The following is a 17,056-nucleotide window of genomic DNA, read 5'->3' as shown; positions in this document are numbered from 1 at the left end:
GTTTCTGCCACGGGTGTCAATGGTTAGCCCAAAGTCACCTAAGTGGTATGCCCCTGGACTTTTTACAACATTTATATTGACAGGTCCCAGCTCCCTAAAGGCAAAACTAACCTCCTTAGGCCTGACCGATGACCCAAACTGCGCCTGTGGCGAAAGTGAAGACTGTGCACACATTCTATATGAATGTATAATATATGACATCCCCAGAACAGAGCTAATAGCACAGATTGGTCCCCTTCCCAGGGGAGAAGAACATCTGTTCATCATAGAAGAGCAAAATTATAAAGGTTTTACATCTTTCACACAGAAAGTATTCGAAATGCGCAGAATAATCCAAAGAATGGCAATTCAGCCCCCTAGCAATTAAATAATAATAGTAAAATTGCCCAAGTTTCCCACCACACCCAGATGATGACTTAAAAACTGTTAGGATAGCAGTATTCTGCGCCCTGACGGAAACCTGACATAACAAAACTCCCCAGGACTACCCTGCCAGTGTAGGAACCTGGGGCCCCACACCAAATAAGTAACATGTAGGGGATGGAGATGTACAGGCAGCCAGGGAAGCAGATTAACTGAAAAATATCAGCAAGCTAGTAGCAAGGAGATGCAATGTAGAATGAAAGAAGAATGAATGAATGAATGAATGAAAATGAAAGATAGAATAAATAGGCTGGGCACTGAGTGAACTAGGAATTATGGTAAAAGGGAATAAATGGCAGTTTTGGTGAAAGAAAGAGTGACCTAGCATGAGAGAAAGAGAGAGAGTGAATGGGAATGAGTTGAAGAGCAAATGTAATTGGCCAAAAGAATACAAAGTTAAAAATAACTTACATTACTTTATATATACTGTACCAACAAACATTTACTAACCACATAAACACTATCACTGCATTCTCCCCTGGCCTGCAAAAAAAAACAACTTGCGGCTAGGCCTGCACCACAACTGAAGAATAACAGTAAGTTGAGGTGCCCAGAGAGTGCAGTGCAGAAAGTAAGAGTCGAATAAATGAGATGAGAGCTAGAAGAATGAATAAAAGTGTAAGCGTGTGAGAAAAAGAACACAAACCATAAATGCTACAGTTAAGTACACACTAACCCTAGTTTTAATTAGTATTTAAATTTACACTACACATCATTGCATCCCCTCCTGGTGTGTGAGAAAAAGATGAGTTGAGTGAAAAAAAAAAAAAATATATATATATATATATATATAAAAAACTTGGGAAAAAATTATAAAATAAGAAAAAAGTATTAAAAAAAAAAAAAAAAAAGAATGCAAGTAGAGCGAGAATGCAAATTATGAATGAAGTAAATGTGTGTCTCTTCCACCCCCTCGCCTGTTGGGTTCCCCACTGCCAGCTAATATATCCCCCTGGAACAGGATAAGCAGCTTGACCTTCATACCGGATTTGACACTGCTTGGACATGACACCGACAAAGACATTCTGCGGCTTTGCTGTCAACACGCCATTGGCGATCTGAACTGGGTACTCTAACCTGGTTCCCTTTAAAACCCCATCTCCGGGCAGGGGAGGGAGGAGACTGATCTCTGTCTCCTCTCCTCCCTGCCTACCCCCCATACTTCACCTGGTGGGGCTCATCTCCACTGACCCCTTTGGGGATGCCTACTTTATCGTCCCTATTCTTCTATCTGGTTTCCCCCAGTCTTCAGTCTCCCCCCCTTCTCTCACTAAATCGACCGAGTACACCCTTAACAATGCCGCCAAATTCTAATCAACGTCTAAATTCTACCGACTTCGTGTAAATCTCTAAGACAACTAACACTATTAGCTTTTATCTAGCGTATAGCCTCATATGTCTAAATTTAATAACATCAAAATTTTGCCCGACCTATTAGGCCTTTAACACATCTCTTCAGCGTTCAACCCCAACCAGCGATTTCCTAACAGCAATCCCATTAAGCATTAATGTCAAATGCATATTTTTTTTCTTTTTTTTTATAGGTCCTAGCCACTGAAATCCCAGGAAACTAGGTGGCAGGACCTGCTAGAGCAATTTGTTGTGATACTGGATACACCCGGCTAGCCTCCACGTGGCAAGGTAGGGGCAACGTCGGGGCCCCCTAGGGGCCTGGCGGCCAATAAGCCAGACAAACAATGGGCACAACATATCACACTGCACAGACACGGCCCACACACTTTCAAGTCTCTGGCTTGACAGTGTACTGTCCTCGATACAGCGAAACACACGCGGAGATGGGAGAAATCCCAGCTGCCGTCTGGCACGAACATACCTTGTACCGTTTTGTTTCTGTGGTTGTCGCTGCCTTTAAATAACATCATTTCTGTACCTCACAAGGTTCCTTTGGTATGCTTTTCCCATATCCAGGCCACTCCTATGAGAAGTTACAGCTGAAAACCTGACTGGTCCTTAAGTTTTGCACACCAGTGTAATATCCAATCAAGTCAGTCCAACAAGCTTCCCCCTTAAGTAATCCATGCTGTGACTGAGGTATAGCTGCACTCCTGTCTAGATGGTCCTACATTACTTCTTTAACCAGTGACTCCATTATTTTCCCTGGAACAGAAGTCAAGCTAAGAGATTTGAATTCACTAGGAACTTCCCTGAATCCAAGGATGCTCTCATAATTATGGCTATCAATTTGCTTAGCTCATTTGTTGCATCCCTTAAAATAACTGGATAGATCTCATCCATCTCAGGTGCCTTTCTTAAGTTTAATCTCAAGAATTTCTCTTAGTTATTACAAAATCCTTACCTCTCTGTTGGTGTTTGATAAACTCCTGGCAGCCACTTCCCTAAAGAATTCCTCATATGTGAATGTAAATGCAAAATACTCATTCAGTTTGTCAACAACCTGAGCAAGATCAGCAACAGTTAAACCACCAATATCAAGTGGACCAATGTGATTATACCCTTCCTTCTAATGTTTACACAAGTAAAGAAATCTTTACTGTTTTTCTTTGTATCCTTTGCCAAAGATTTCTCATAATCTGCCTTAGCTTGCCTAAGGCAGATTATGAGAAATCTTTGGTTACTTGATTACAGACTATTTTATATCTACTATGAGATTCTGTACCACCTTATAATTTTTATGCATCTCATGCATTTTAATTAATCAATGCATTTTAATTAATTATTTTAATTTAATTAAGAGTAGGAGACCGGCAGAATTACTTAACAAGTACAGGTCACTGTTGAAAAAAAGCCGTGAATTAGGGTTGAATTTGAAAGTGTCTGCAATTCTGCCCAGACACGATAGGAGGGAGTATATGATGAGAGCCCTGTCGATCAATTCGGCCATGGAAAGATTGTGCAAGGCTCAAGGGGTAGAATTTTTTTCAGCCTGGTCTGTACTTGTTAACAGGAGAGACTGCTTCTACATGGATGGGATTAGGGCTTGCATAAAACCGAGAAATTTCAAAACCAAGTTTAACCGAAGTTTACTTTTAAAACCGGTTTTAAAACCGATTATCTCAGGCTTAGGGAAAATAATTAAAAGCTTATAATACAGGTATTTATTTTATCTTGGGTAGATTGTACGAATCGTAATCAAATCTTTTAAACAAAGTCTATCACCTCTCATAGTAGAAAAAATAAAAAAAATTAAAATGCTCCAAAAAAGTAATCAGCCTGAGATTACACAAAATTACAAATTGTATTCAAATCCTTTGAATAAAAACTATCTTCTCGTATAGTAAGTATTCTTTTTTCTGAAAATGATCCTTTAAAAAACACAGTATATTAAGCATTTTTCCTGATAGACTTGGCCTTACTTTTGTGTTAAAGAGACCAGTGATCGAAAACACTCTCTCAGATTGGACACTTGGTTTAATGGTCAGCAGTGCTCTATAAACTTTCTCCAGCTTTTCACTTCTACTGCTAGTTGCCTCCAAAATTTTAAATTCTTTGCTGATTTCCAATTCACTCGGATATTTTGAAGCCTCTTCAGTTAATCTCTTTATTACACTATCATACTCTCACACGAGTGTATCTCCAACATCGGAACTAGACGAGTCTTTGTTTTCTTCTAAAAGAACAGTTCATTTATTTTCAGTTTCTTCATTCAACGCTAAGACTCCTTCAGAATGTTTTGCAAATAATCTCTGATAAATCTCTTCAGCACGCTTTTTCAAAACTTGCTTACTTGGAAAATCAAAAGTTCTTGAATGTGAATCTTCTTTCCTAAACTTTTTGGGGTTGTGTATATAGCTCAGCAAAGCCACAATTTGGCAATTTCGTCTTGCATTGTAACACTGCAAAAGGCTTTGGTGAAACTTTAAAGCAAATGGATTTTCTGCTGTATCAAGCTTAGCAAGCAGAAATTCTATTGAAGACTGCTTTAAGTAAGTCTCTATCTTCTGAGGTTACAGACTTCAGAATCATTTCAACTGGTCGCAAAGTTTCACGTAGCAATTCAAGTGTTTTCCAGTCATCGTCAGACACAGCTTCAGTTGACAGTACTGCACATAGAGCATTTGGAATTCAATTTTTCAATTTCAAAAATCTCTCAATCATATAGAATGTGCTATCCCATCTAGTCTTGCAATCTAATATAAATTTATATTCTTTCCCATTAAATTTTGCTTTAACAAAATTTTGTAATATGTCATTTTTGGTAGGCGATTTTCGAAAAAGCTTGCAAATTTTTCTAACTTTGTTAATAGTTTGTGCAACATTGGCCATTGGATTGAAGAAACAAATGAGCTCATCGGTAAAGTCGGTTTGATAAAGCATGCCTTGCTGGCTTTCTTCATCATCACTACTTTCCTCATTATTTTCATTTTCTTCATTGTCTTTGAGAGACTCAGAGACTGTGGCACCATAATTGATTGCTTTTTCATAAAATACATCTATAACTGACAGATGTATACAATGGGCTTAATCAAAATGATTAGGCGTAATTTGTTTGCCAAACTTAATCATCATTGCTGCTCCATCGGTGGTGCAGGCAACAATATCCTCATCCAAGTTCAAACCAAATTCCTTCAAGTGTCCCTTCACAATCTGCTCAGTTCTTCTGCTATCAAGTGAACCATTAATCTCAATAAGACCTAACGACCAATGATTGTCTTTTGAATGCACATTTATATTCATATACTTTTTATTTTGTATAGACGTATATTCGTCTAGAGTCAATGAATACCATTTACCCAAAACCAATGAATTTTTGAAATGCTGAATGAGTTCTTTCTTAGTTTTATAATAATTCAGAACCATATTTTTAATTCCATTCACTGAGGCTGGTGGTAATCTATCGTATTTATTTCTCTGAAGGTGAAGGCTTGATTCTATAAACTCACTCTTGGAAACTGAATTAAAAGAAAATCCATCTAAAGCGGCAAATTTTGAAATCTCTTCTTCCATAGATTTTTTAACGATAAGTTTTCTAATGTTCTTACCATTTTTATGGGAGGTTCACTGTTATCTTGTTTAATGTCAGTCTGATGCATTTTCTTTAAATGCAACATTAAAGATGATGTAGATCCTCCAGACAACTTCATTATCTTCTGAAATTTCGAACATTGTGCTTCATCTTTGCTTTTTCGAGCAAAATAATTCCATACATTTGATTTCATCTTAGACAAATTAAAAGTAATAAATATTAATTAGTAGGAATTTATATCAACGACAATTTTAAATAAAAATATTGAAGACAACAAAGGCACAATACTATGCGTCACTCCCGCAAGCACTGAATGAAGAGTCTAAACGAGGCAAGTTTCAAATTTTTCACGAAAGAAATTTTTTATTTATTTACTCGCAATTTTTTTTTTCCCCAATTAAATCTATTATATTTTCAAAATTACATAAAAGCTAAATTTGGTGAAGCTGCTTTTTGGAGAACATTTGATCGCAAATTTAATAGGAATAAAGAAGCAAAAAACTTTCTACGATTGAAATTTGATGCAATATTCAGCGAATCTGTTTCTAGTGGGTAACCATCAATAAGGTGCGTTCCATAACTTGCCTGGCGAACTTGATAGATGGAACAGAGAAATGTTCAGCATTTTCTTTTACGCTATCGCTCCGACTCGCTCAGTCGTAAATGAGTACACCTGCATCGTGCCATGATACAGGTGGGAAGATAAAAGGTACCCTCCTAGATTTGAGCCACTTGCCCGTGATATTCGTACCTTAAAATAAAATAAAATAAAAAAACATGTTTAAAACATAAAGCAGTTGAACAATCCAGACAAACGAACAAACAAAAGAAAATGTGCGTAACAAAAAACTATATTCGAGGGCTAACTAAGAAAATATTCGAATCCGGTTTTAGAAGCTCGGTTTCGGTTTTAACAACTCAATATGAAAACCGGATTTAACCGGTTTATAAAACCGGTTTGCAAGCCCTAGATGGGATACACTTAAATAGAAAGGGTGCAAGAATGTTTGCTGATACTATCGAGGCAGTGTTAGGTGGGTCGGAAAACTGCTAGATTGGGGGGATACAAGGACTAATAGATTAACAGTAGCCACTGGCAGAGGTGAAAGTGATTCTTGCACTGCTTCTATTGGAATGAGCAGCAGCTTGGGAAATAAGATGCAGGATATTTCAGAGACTGCTGGGCGTCATTGGGGTACAAGTAAACACATGGGTTGTGTTAGGGTAGCTAAGAAAAAGAACAGGTGCATGTATACTTGCGTGTACACCAATGCTAGGAGTTTGGTAAATAAATTTGATGAATTTGAGGTATTGCTCAAAGCATCAAAGGCGGATATTGTTGGATATCAGAGACGTGGTGTCACACAGATATAAGTAATGCAGAACTGGAATTTGGGGAGTACAATGTCTACAGAAAGGATAGACAGGATAGGAAGGAGGAGGGGTTATGCTATTAGTTAAGAAACACATAAAATCCAAGGAAGTGAAGCCAGTCGACATCGCTGGACAGTGCAGTGTCGAGTCAGTTTGGTGTGACATAAGCACTGGAAGATCAAAATTGAGAGCAGGAGTGTGCTATAGGCCTAATGACTCTGATGAGTATAATAAGAAACTGTACAAAGAAATAGAGTGGGCCAGTAAATCAAAGAGTCTTATAATGGGGGATTTTAATTTCCCAGATATTGACTGGAATTTGTGGGTTGGTCACTCACACACTAGCAAGGCTTTTGTGGATTTACTGGATGATTGTTTTCTAAATCAGCATGTTCGGGAGGCAACTAGAGGGAGCAATACTCTTGATTTGATTATCAGTAGTGATTCTTCATGCATTAAGAATCTGCAGATACAGGAACCACTAGGTGGCAGTGATCACAGTGTGCTGAAGTGCGATTTACTCAAGGAGGTAACTACCATGAGGGGTAGAGGGAAGGGTTACTGCTCTCGTAAAGGCAACTACGGTGGTCTGAGACAGTATTTAAATTCTATACAGTGGGACCAACTGATGATGTTACCAACAGAAAACTTAAAATGGGAAGCATTCAAAGAACTTATCTTGGAAGCTACTAGGCTTTACATACCAACTAAGAAATAATGTTCAAGGTTCAGGCCTAAATGGATGTCAGATGAACTAATGAGACATATGGCAGAGAAGAAAAATGCATGGGATACATATAAATTAACATGTGACACAGAAGCCTATGATAGATATAAGTTGATCTGTAACCAAGTTACAAAGGAGGTTAAGCAGGCGAAGGCAGATTACGAGAAATCTTTGGCAAGGGATGCAAAGAAAAACAGCAAGGAGTTCTTTACTTATGTAAACTCTAGAAGGAAGGGGATGAATCAGATTGGTCCCCTTGATATCGATGGTTCAACTGTTCATGATCCTGCTCAGGTAGCTAACAAACTAAATCAATATTTTGCATCTACATTCACACATGAGGAGTTATTCAGGAAAGGGAATGCCATAGATGAAGTAAACACTGGCAGGAAGCTAGATGATCTTGTAATAATTGAGAGTAAAGCGGAGGAGAAATTGTTGAAGATAAATACAAGAAAGGCACCTGGGGTGGATGAGATCTATCCAGTTATATTAAAGGAGGCAGCAAAGGAAGTAAGCAATCTGTTAGCCATAATTATGAGAGCTTCGTTGGACTCAGGGGAGGCCCACAGACTGGAGATGTGCAAATGTGACCCCAATTCATAAAGGAGGATCAAAGGCTGACACAAGTAATTATAGACCTGTGAGTTTAACTTCTGTTCCAGGAAAATTAATGGAAGCACTGGTTAAAGAAGCACTGCAGGATTATCTTGACAAGAATTCAGTTATAGCTCAGATATAGCATGGTTTTGTTAAGGGAAAGTCTTGCCTAACCAATTTGATTGGATACAATGATGTAGTCACAAAAGAATTGGATGCAGGGAATAACTTTGATATTATATATTTGGATCTTAGAAAGGCTTTTGATACTGTTGCACATGGAAGACTGCTGCACAAATTGGAGCAGTGTGGCATTGGTGGCAAATTGTTGCTATGCATAAAGGGATAGTTGAGTGGCAGAAGACAGAGAGTGGTAATTAATGGACACAGCTCATCGTGGACTAATGTTATTAGTGGAGTCCCTCAGGGTTCAGTGTTGGGTCCATTGTTGTTTTCTGTATATATAAATAATACTGATGATGGTATATCAGGCTTAATGTCCAAGTTTGCAGACGATACAAAGGTTGGCAGGGTTGTTAAGGACGCTACTGATGCTATGCTGCTGCAACAGGATCTGGAAAGGTTGAGCAGATGGGCTGAGAGGTGGCAAATGAATTTTAACATTGACAAATGTAAGGTGCTACATATGGGAAACAGCAACCCCAGAGCAGCGTATCAACTCTGTGGTACTAGACTGACAGTGGTAGAGAATGAAAAGGACCTGGGGGTAATTGTGCAGGCAGATATGAAGTTCTCTGAGCAGTGCAGACGGGCTGCAAGAGAAGCTCATGGTGTCTTATCAATGATATACAGGAATTTTTCTAGCAGGGATAGGGAGGTGATTATTCCCTTGTATAAAGCAATGGTCAGGCCGCACCTTGAGTACTGTATACAGGTCTGGAGGCCTCATTTCAAGAAGTATGTAGAGCTGCTGGAACGAGTAAAGAGAACAGCAACAAGGTTAGTGAACGGAATGAAGGGTTGCTCTTACGAAGAAAGGCTTAAATTTTGCAAATTACAGTGTCTGGAGACTAGGCACCGGTGAGATGATCTGATAGAGGTGTACAAAGCCTTGAATGGTTTGAGCATGCTCAATGCTGATGGGATACTGCCTCTTGCTCAGAATAATCACTTTAGAGGGTATAAATTCAAATTGAGGAAAGACAGAGGTAGGATAGATGTGCGGAAATTTGCCTTTAGCCAGCGGGTAGTTGGTTGGTGGAACAGACTTCCATCCCTTGTTGTGGAAGTTGATAGCCTAAATAAATTTAAGGCTCAGCTGGACAGGTATTTCGAACGAATGGAGGGGTGAAGTGGAAGGGGTTTTTTTTTTTTTTTTTGGCTGATGCTGCATAAGCTTGCTTTCTTGCATCATATGCCTCTACTAATTCTAATTCTCTGCAATGAGCCTTGCTAGTTCATCTGATATCTATTTAGATCTATACTTTGAATAGTATATTAGCTGGTACAAATGCATATTGGCTTCTATGATTATTTCTTTGAATGCTTCCATTTAAAATTTCCTCATTTAAAATTAGCTGATTAAAATTAGGTTACCTTAGAGAGGATCTTATTGATGTTTATATGGTTCTGACTGGGGGTAAGAGAAATATGAATTTTTCTGCGTTTAAATAACAAGTAATTAATCACTGGAATAAGTTCCCTCCACAGGTACTTGACAAAGACGATTTGAGAAAATTTAAAGGCCTCCTAAATCATTACCGTGGGAGGAGGGGAACCACTTAGTGTGGTGTTTTTTGTTTTTTTGTCTGGCTGGCATAGCAAAGCATTTGACTTCTTTGCACTCTACTGCCAGTATTAATACTAAAACTAACTCAAGTAAGGAAACAGCTGATCTCATGCTTGTAATAAGTGAAGTAATATTACTTTATTCTTAAATACTTGTAATAATTAAGAATAAAAGGAGCGAATATTGTTTAGACCAATTATATGCAGTTTAGGGTCTGGACAGAAGGTGTCCCTCTTGTCCTTAGCCTGGCTTTGTATACAGTCAGGATCTATTTCAAGTAGGAAGGATCTGCTGGAATGGATATAATAATATGAATTTCTAGCACAATTGAACGGTAGTCAATTTATTTTTAATAATTGCAATTTTATAAAACCCATTATTGCTTAGATTTTTTTGGTATTTCATAATTTCAACTATACTTACTGTGGTTGTGTACCAAAGAAAGATACGATTCAGAAAAAGGAGTTGCGAGCTTGAATCACACATAATGGACAGTCAAGTTGATAAATCATATCCAGCTAAGCTGAGCATGGCATAGCATTAGATTTAAAATTTAAATCCTGTCCATTTTCATATACAGTCAAACTTGGTTATAAAGAGCACGGAAATAACGAGATCACGGCTGTAACGAGCAAAAAGCCATAATGATTTAAATTTATGCGTATTCCCATACAATCGCTCACTGTTATAATGAGCATACTACACAGATACGTCGTACAAATTTTGGTAACTATGCAAACATTCTTAATTGCTCGGAGTTGAAAAAACCCAATTCTTGGAATAGAAAAAAATGAAAAGGGCGACTTAACTTTTATGACCACCTGCAACGCATTAACCTTGACCTTTCGGGGACGGGGACTATACAATAGTGCATTGGTGTTCTGCTTGTCGCATTACCCTATTTACAGATTGTCTTGTATTCACTGAACCATAAATTTATTTCGGGACTTCTAAGAATTTTGTTTGTTTGTTTGTTTTTTGGTTTTTAGGAGCATTAGCAACTAAGGCCATATTGCTCCAGGGATATGCGGTGGTCATTCCTTGATCTTTCCGCATCCTCCGTATTTGGTGGTGATGGGCTCGAATCCGGGTCTAATCAAGAAGCATGTGCTACGCACTGCTGCACCTGGCTATGGAGATGCCACAAGAATTTTGTATGCATTTCGAGACTTCTCAAGAATTTTGTCAATGGAATGTCTAAGAACTTTGTATGCAGATCACTTTACTGTCATTTTAAATAAAATCAGTTAGAAACGTACCCTCCCTTTCTTCCTTCCTTCGGAAACATGTCTACTAACAAAAGAAAGTGTCTCTCAATTCGCAAAAAGGTCGAAATTATTCGTGAGTTAAATTTTGGTAACTATGCAAACATTCTTAATTGCTCGGAGTTGAAAAAACCCAATACTTGGAATAGAAAAAAATGAAAAGGGCGGCTTAACTTTTATGACCACCTGCAATGCATCGGATTAGCGGTCGGTTGATAACCTTGACCTTTCGGGGACGGGAACTATACAATAGTGCATTGGTGTTCTGCTTGTCACATTACCCTATTTACAGATTGTCTTGTATTCACTGAACCATAAATTTATTTTGGGACTTCTAAGAATTTTGTATGCATTTCAAGACTTTTCAAGAATTTTGTCAATGGAATGTCTAAGAACTTTGTATGCAGATTACTTTACTGTCGTTTTAAATAAAATCAGTTAAAAACGAACCCTTCCTTCCTTCGGAAACATGTCTACTATCAAAAGAAAGTGTCTCTCGATTCGCAAAAAGGTCGAAATTATTCGTGGGTTAGAACATGGTGCAAAAAATGTTGAAGTGTGTAAAATGTTTTTGTCCTCTTCAACAGCAATGACATTGTGGAAGAATAAACATGTTTACATATTGGCACTGGTAAAGAACAACCGATAAAAAAAAAAAAATTAGAAATTGCGAAGTTACAAATGCCGATGAAGCATTATCAATAGACAATCAGATCTTGGAGGCCCAAGCAGATAAATCTGCTAAACAATTTGGACATGATGATTTTGTATGTAACAACAGTTGGCTGGATCGATTTAAAAACCGAATACAAGCATATTAATACAAATTATATGTAGGTATTTACTAATACTGTATTATATTTTTCTCTCTAATATTTCTTTTGTTTTTTGAATCTATCTTTTTATCAAGTTATTGAGAATTAAAAAAAATTAGGAGGCAGATTTAACTCATCACTGATATAATGAGTAACGGTTATAATGAAGAAATTTTGTCGGTCCCTTGATGTTCGTTATAACCAAGTTTGACTGTACTTAATTTTAATAAAATGCATTACTGTTATCATTACAACTGCTGCTAGTTTCCAGCCTGTTTATACTTCATAATAAAAATGAAATTTTGATTCTTAATTTAAAAAAATTATTAACTACAAACAGAACAACAAGGAAGCAAAGGTATAAATTTTATTAATAATTATTTTATTCTTAAACAACAGAAAATTTATATAATAAAATTAAGTTTCTACAGTGTTCTCATAATACATTTAACTAACCTTCAATATATCTTTATACCTAAGCTTCATCTGTTCAGTTATAACTGACTTTATATCATTCAGCGTAAGATTGGGATTTGGACAATAAGTTGGAAATGAACGAAAAGAAGACAATTCTGAGATTGAAGCTGAAAATATAAAACAAAAGTTCAATTTATATAATAAAGCACACATTAATTAGAATATTCAAGACTGGCTATAAATGATAACTTTGATACTCACTACGTCCTTTACGTTCAGATATCAAAAACTTCATTAAACGTTTTATCATAAGAGCAAAGTATTTATAAAGATTGGAAGGGAGTAAAGAGTTGGGATCTTAGTTTCGATCTAAACTTTCAAATTGATAGAACAGGTTTTTCACTTCCCCCAGCCTCTCAACTTCTATAGAAATGCTTTGCTTCCTTATGTTAATAAATAACCTTGCTATTCTTTGCTATACCTTTTCAGCAAATCCATATCTTTCCACAAACCACAGTTTCCAAACCATATATACAATGTTCAAAGCCTCTATATAAAGGAATAATTACAACTTTATCCAGGCGCCTCCGTAACCAGGTGGGAAGGAGCAGCAGTGCATAGCACACGCTTCTTAATTAGACCGGGGTTCGAGCCCGTCACCACCAAATAAGAAGGATACGGAAAGGTCAGGGAATGACCACCACATATCCCGGAGCAATATGGCCTTAGTTGCTAATGCTCCTAAAAACCAAATAACAAACAAACAACTTTATCCCTACTAGCAAAGTTCATATACATTTTGATGTTGTAGCAATCAAATTTTGTACATTTTGTGGCTGACATCAAGTTCTCTCTCTCTACTGCCCACAGTAGACATAACTTGATGTCAGACTGCAGAATGTTTCTATACATCAAACAAAATGAACATGATTTAAGAGAGAATTTAAGACAACCAACTTACTAGATAACAAATTGACACGAAAAAGTGTCTTCATAGATTCAAGATAGAAAGCATACATGGCAAGGAAATTAAGACTAATAACATCACTATACAGTTATGTGTGAGTGTGAGAGAGAGAGAGGTGGAGGGGTCTTTTATTGCACCACCTTCAATTGCGACAGTTACATGATTGGATCGTGTTACAATGTCCCTTCACGGCCAAAAGTTAAAACCCCCAAGGCAGAATGCCCTGGTCCCACAGGAACTAGTAGTTGGTGATTCTATTGTCAGGGAAACGGAGAACATGCTATATAAAAAGGATAGGTGGAACAAGACCAGGGTATGTCTGCCAGGGGCAAAGGTTGATGATGTTGTAGAGCTTGTTAAAGGCAAATTTCTGTACATCTATTCTAAAACTATCTTTCCTCAGTTTGAATCTGTGCACCCTGAGGTTCTTAATCTGGCAAGATGAAGAATCCCATCAGCATTCAACTTGCTCAACCCATTCAATGACTTATACACGTCAATCAGATCACCTAGCAGGCGCCTACTCTCCAGGCACTGCAATTTGCAGAACTTAAGAATTTCTTGGTAAGAGCACCCCTTTGTTCCCCTCACCAATCTTGTTGCCGTTCTTTATACTTGTTCTAGCAACTCTACATCCTTCATAAAATGAAGCCTCCAGACCTGTACACAGTACGCTAAGTGTGGCCTGACCACACTTAGCGTACTGTGTACAGTGCCTTGTTTAACGGGATAATCACCTCCATGTCCCTGCTAGCAAAATTGCTATATATCATTGACAAGACTCCATGACCTGCACTGGCAGCCCGTCTACACTGTTCAGCAAACTTCATATTTGACTGAACAATTATCCCCAGGTCTTTTTCATTTTCCACTTCCCTGAGTCTAGTACCACACAGTTGGTACGTTTCTCTTCGGTTATTGCTACCCATATGCAGTACTTTGCATTTGTCGATGTTAAACTTCAGTTACTACTTCTCGGGTCATTTGTACAACTTATCTAGATCCAATTGGAGTAGCATATTGCCTTTACTCTAATTACAACCCTACCAAACTTTGTATCATGTGCAAACTTGGACATGAAACCTGACATACCTTCATCAATATCATTAATAAATATACAAAACAACAATAGGCCCAACACCGAACCCTGGGGAACTCCACTAATAACATTTATCCCCAAAGAACAGTGTCCATTGATTACGACTCTCTGTCACCTCCCACTCAACCAACACTTTATCCATTGTAACAACTTACCCTTAATGCCATACCTCTCCAATTTGTAAGCAGTCTTCCATGTGCAACAGTATCAAAAGCATTCCTGAAATCCAAGTATATGATATCAAAATTATTTTTGGTATTCAGTTCCTTTGTGACCACATCATAGTATCCAATCATCAAATTGGTCAGACAAGACCTCCTTTAACAAACCCATGCTGTGTCTTAACTATTACTACAGTCGTGTCTGAATGATAATGCAATGCTTCTTTAACCAGTGATTCCATTATTTTCTGAGGAACAAAAGTTAAACTAACAGGTCTACAGTTACTTTGGAGCAAAGTGGAGGAGAAATTGTTGAAGTTAAACATAAGAAAGGCACCTGGGGCACTTTTATTATGTTTAACTTCAATAATTTAACCCCGGGGGCTCACATCTGGTTAGTATGGGCTTGGCAAACCCAGGGTCCTGAGCTGGATATCATCATTCTTCTCTTTCTTGGTGATTCCTTTGTACTTCTCTCTCCCTTTCTCTCACTCTCTCTCTCTCTCTCTCTCTCTCGGGGTAACTCGGGATTTTTTTTTTTTTTTTTGGCTGGTGCAGCATAAGCCTCAGGCTTCCTTGTACCATATGGCTAATAATAATAATAATAATAATAATAAATAATTTTAATTTCAACAACTATTAAAGGAGGCAGCAAAGGAAGTAAGCAAATTCTTGGCCATAATTATGAGAGCATCCTTGGACTCAGGGGAAGTCCCCTGAGTTCAAGGATGCTCTCATAATTATGACCTCGGACTGGAGATGTACAAATATATCTCCAATTCACAAACGGGGATCGAAGGGTGACACAAGTAATTACAGACCAGTTAGTTTAACTTCAGTTCTGGGTAAAATAATGGAGTCACTGGTTAAAGATGCATTACAAGTTCATCTAGACAAGACTGCAGCATGGGTTTGTTAAGGGAAAGTGTTGTCTGACAAATTTGATTATATATTATGATGTGGTTACAAAGGAACTGGATGCAAAAAATAATTTTGATATCATATATTTGGATTTCAGGAAAGCTTTTGACACTGTTGTGCATGGAACACTAATAAACAAATTGGAGCAGAATGGTATTAAGGGTAAGCTGCTACAATGGATAAAAGGATGGTTGACTGTGAGGAGACAGAGGATGGTAATCAATGGGTGCTACTCTTTGTGGACTAATGTTATTAGTGGAGTTCCAAAGGGTTTGGTGTTGGGTCCACTATTGTTTTGTATATTTATCAATGATATTGATAAAGGAATATCAGGATTAGTGTCAAAGTTTGCAAATGATACAAAGGATGGCAGGGTTGTTAATGACAGTAATGGCAATGTGCTACTGCAGCAGGATCTAGAAAACTTGGGAAGATGGGCTGAGAAGTGGCAACTGAAGTTTAACATTGACAAATGCAAAGTACTGCATATGGGTAGAAGTAACCCTAGAGAAACGTACCAACTGTGTGGTACTACATTTAGAGTGGTAGAAAATGAAAAAGACCTGGGAGTAATTGTGCAGTCAGATATGAAGTTTTCTGAGGAATGCAAACAGGCTGCCAGAGAAGATCATGGGTTTTTGTCAATGATATATAGAAATTTTGCTAGCAGGAAAAAGGAGGTGATTGTCCCTCTGTTTAAGGTAATGGTCAGGCCACGCCTTGAGTACTGTATACAAGTGTGGAGGCCTCATTTTAGGAAGGATGTCGATTTGCTTCAGCATGTACAAAGAGCAACAAGACTGGTGAGAGGAACAAAGGGGTACGCTTGTGAAGAAAGGCTTAAGTTCTGCAAATGGCAGCAGTTGTAGGCTAGGCATCTGCGAGGTGATCTGATTGAGGTGTACAAAGCCTTGAATGGGTTGAGCACACTGAATTCTTCCACTTGTTCAGATTAAGAACCTAAGGGGGCATAAATTCAAATTGAGGAAAGACAGCTCTAGAACAGATGTGTGGAAATTTGCCTTTAGTAGGTTAAATAAATTTAAGGAGGAACTGAACAAACATTTAGAGGGAATGGTTGTGTGAATTTTTTTTTTTTTTTTTTTTTTTGGCTGATGCTACAAAAGCTCATATGCTTGCTTTCTTGCATCACATGCCACGATTACTACTTATGTCACCTTTTGAATCCCCTTTGTGAATTGGTGATGCATTTGCACACCTCCAGTCCATGGAGATCTACCCTGAGTCCAAGTAAGCTCTCATAATTATTGCTAAGGGTTTGCTGCCTCCTTTAATATAACTGGATAGATCCTGTCCACCCCTGGTGCCTTTTTTTTTTTTTTTTTAATTTTAACTTCAACAATTTCTCCTCCACTTTGCTCTCAGTTTTTACAAAATCACTTAGCTCCCTGTTAGAGTTTGATAAACGTCTGGTATTCCCTTCACTGAATAATTCTTCATGTGTGAATGTAGTTTAAAAATACTCATTCAGTTTATCAGCTACCTGAGCATGATCATCAATAGTCAACATATCTGTGTTAAGTGGTCCAATCTGATTCATCCCTTTTCTTTCTAGAGTTTACATAAGTAAA

General features: G+C 37.7%; 1 protein-coding gene across 1 annotated transcript in view; it reads right to left on the bottom strand.

The window, feature by feature from the left end:
- Positions 1-13,335, bottom strand: part of LOC150083781 (EF-hand calcium-binding domain-containing protein 6-like) — a 208,138-nt gene extending 194,803 nt beyond the window's left edge. Inside the window, exons 1-2 of the mRNA XM_090378599.1 lie at positions 13,278-13,335; positions 12,356-12,483 (exon numbers count right to left, since the gene is read on the bottom strand). Coding sequence (XP_090234725.1) covers positions 12,356-12,483; positions 13,278-13,335 — 186 coding nt within the window. The remainder of the gene's footprint in view (positions 1-12,355; positions 12,484-13,277) is intronic.
- Between the last annotated feature and the right edge of the window lie 3,721 nt (positions 13,336-17,056).

The sequence above is a fragment of the Mastigoproctus giganteus genome, chromosome 7, assembly GCF_048544385.1.
Source record: "Mastigoproctus giganteus isolate SK-2022 chromosome 7, ASM4854438v1, whole genome shotgun sequence".
Classification (NCBI taxonomy): Eukaryota; Metazoa; Arthropoda; class Arachnida; order Uropygi; family Thelyphonidae; genus Mastigoproctus; species Mastigoproctus giganteus.
This window is presented reverse-complemented; position numbering and strand designations above follow the sequence as displayed.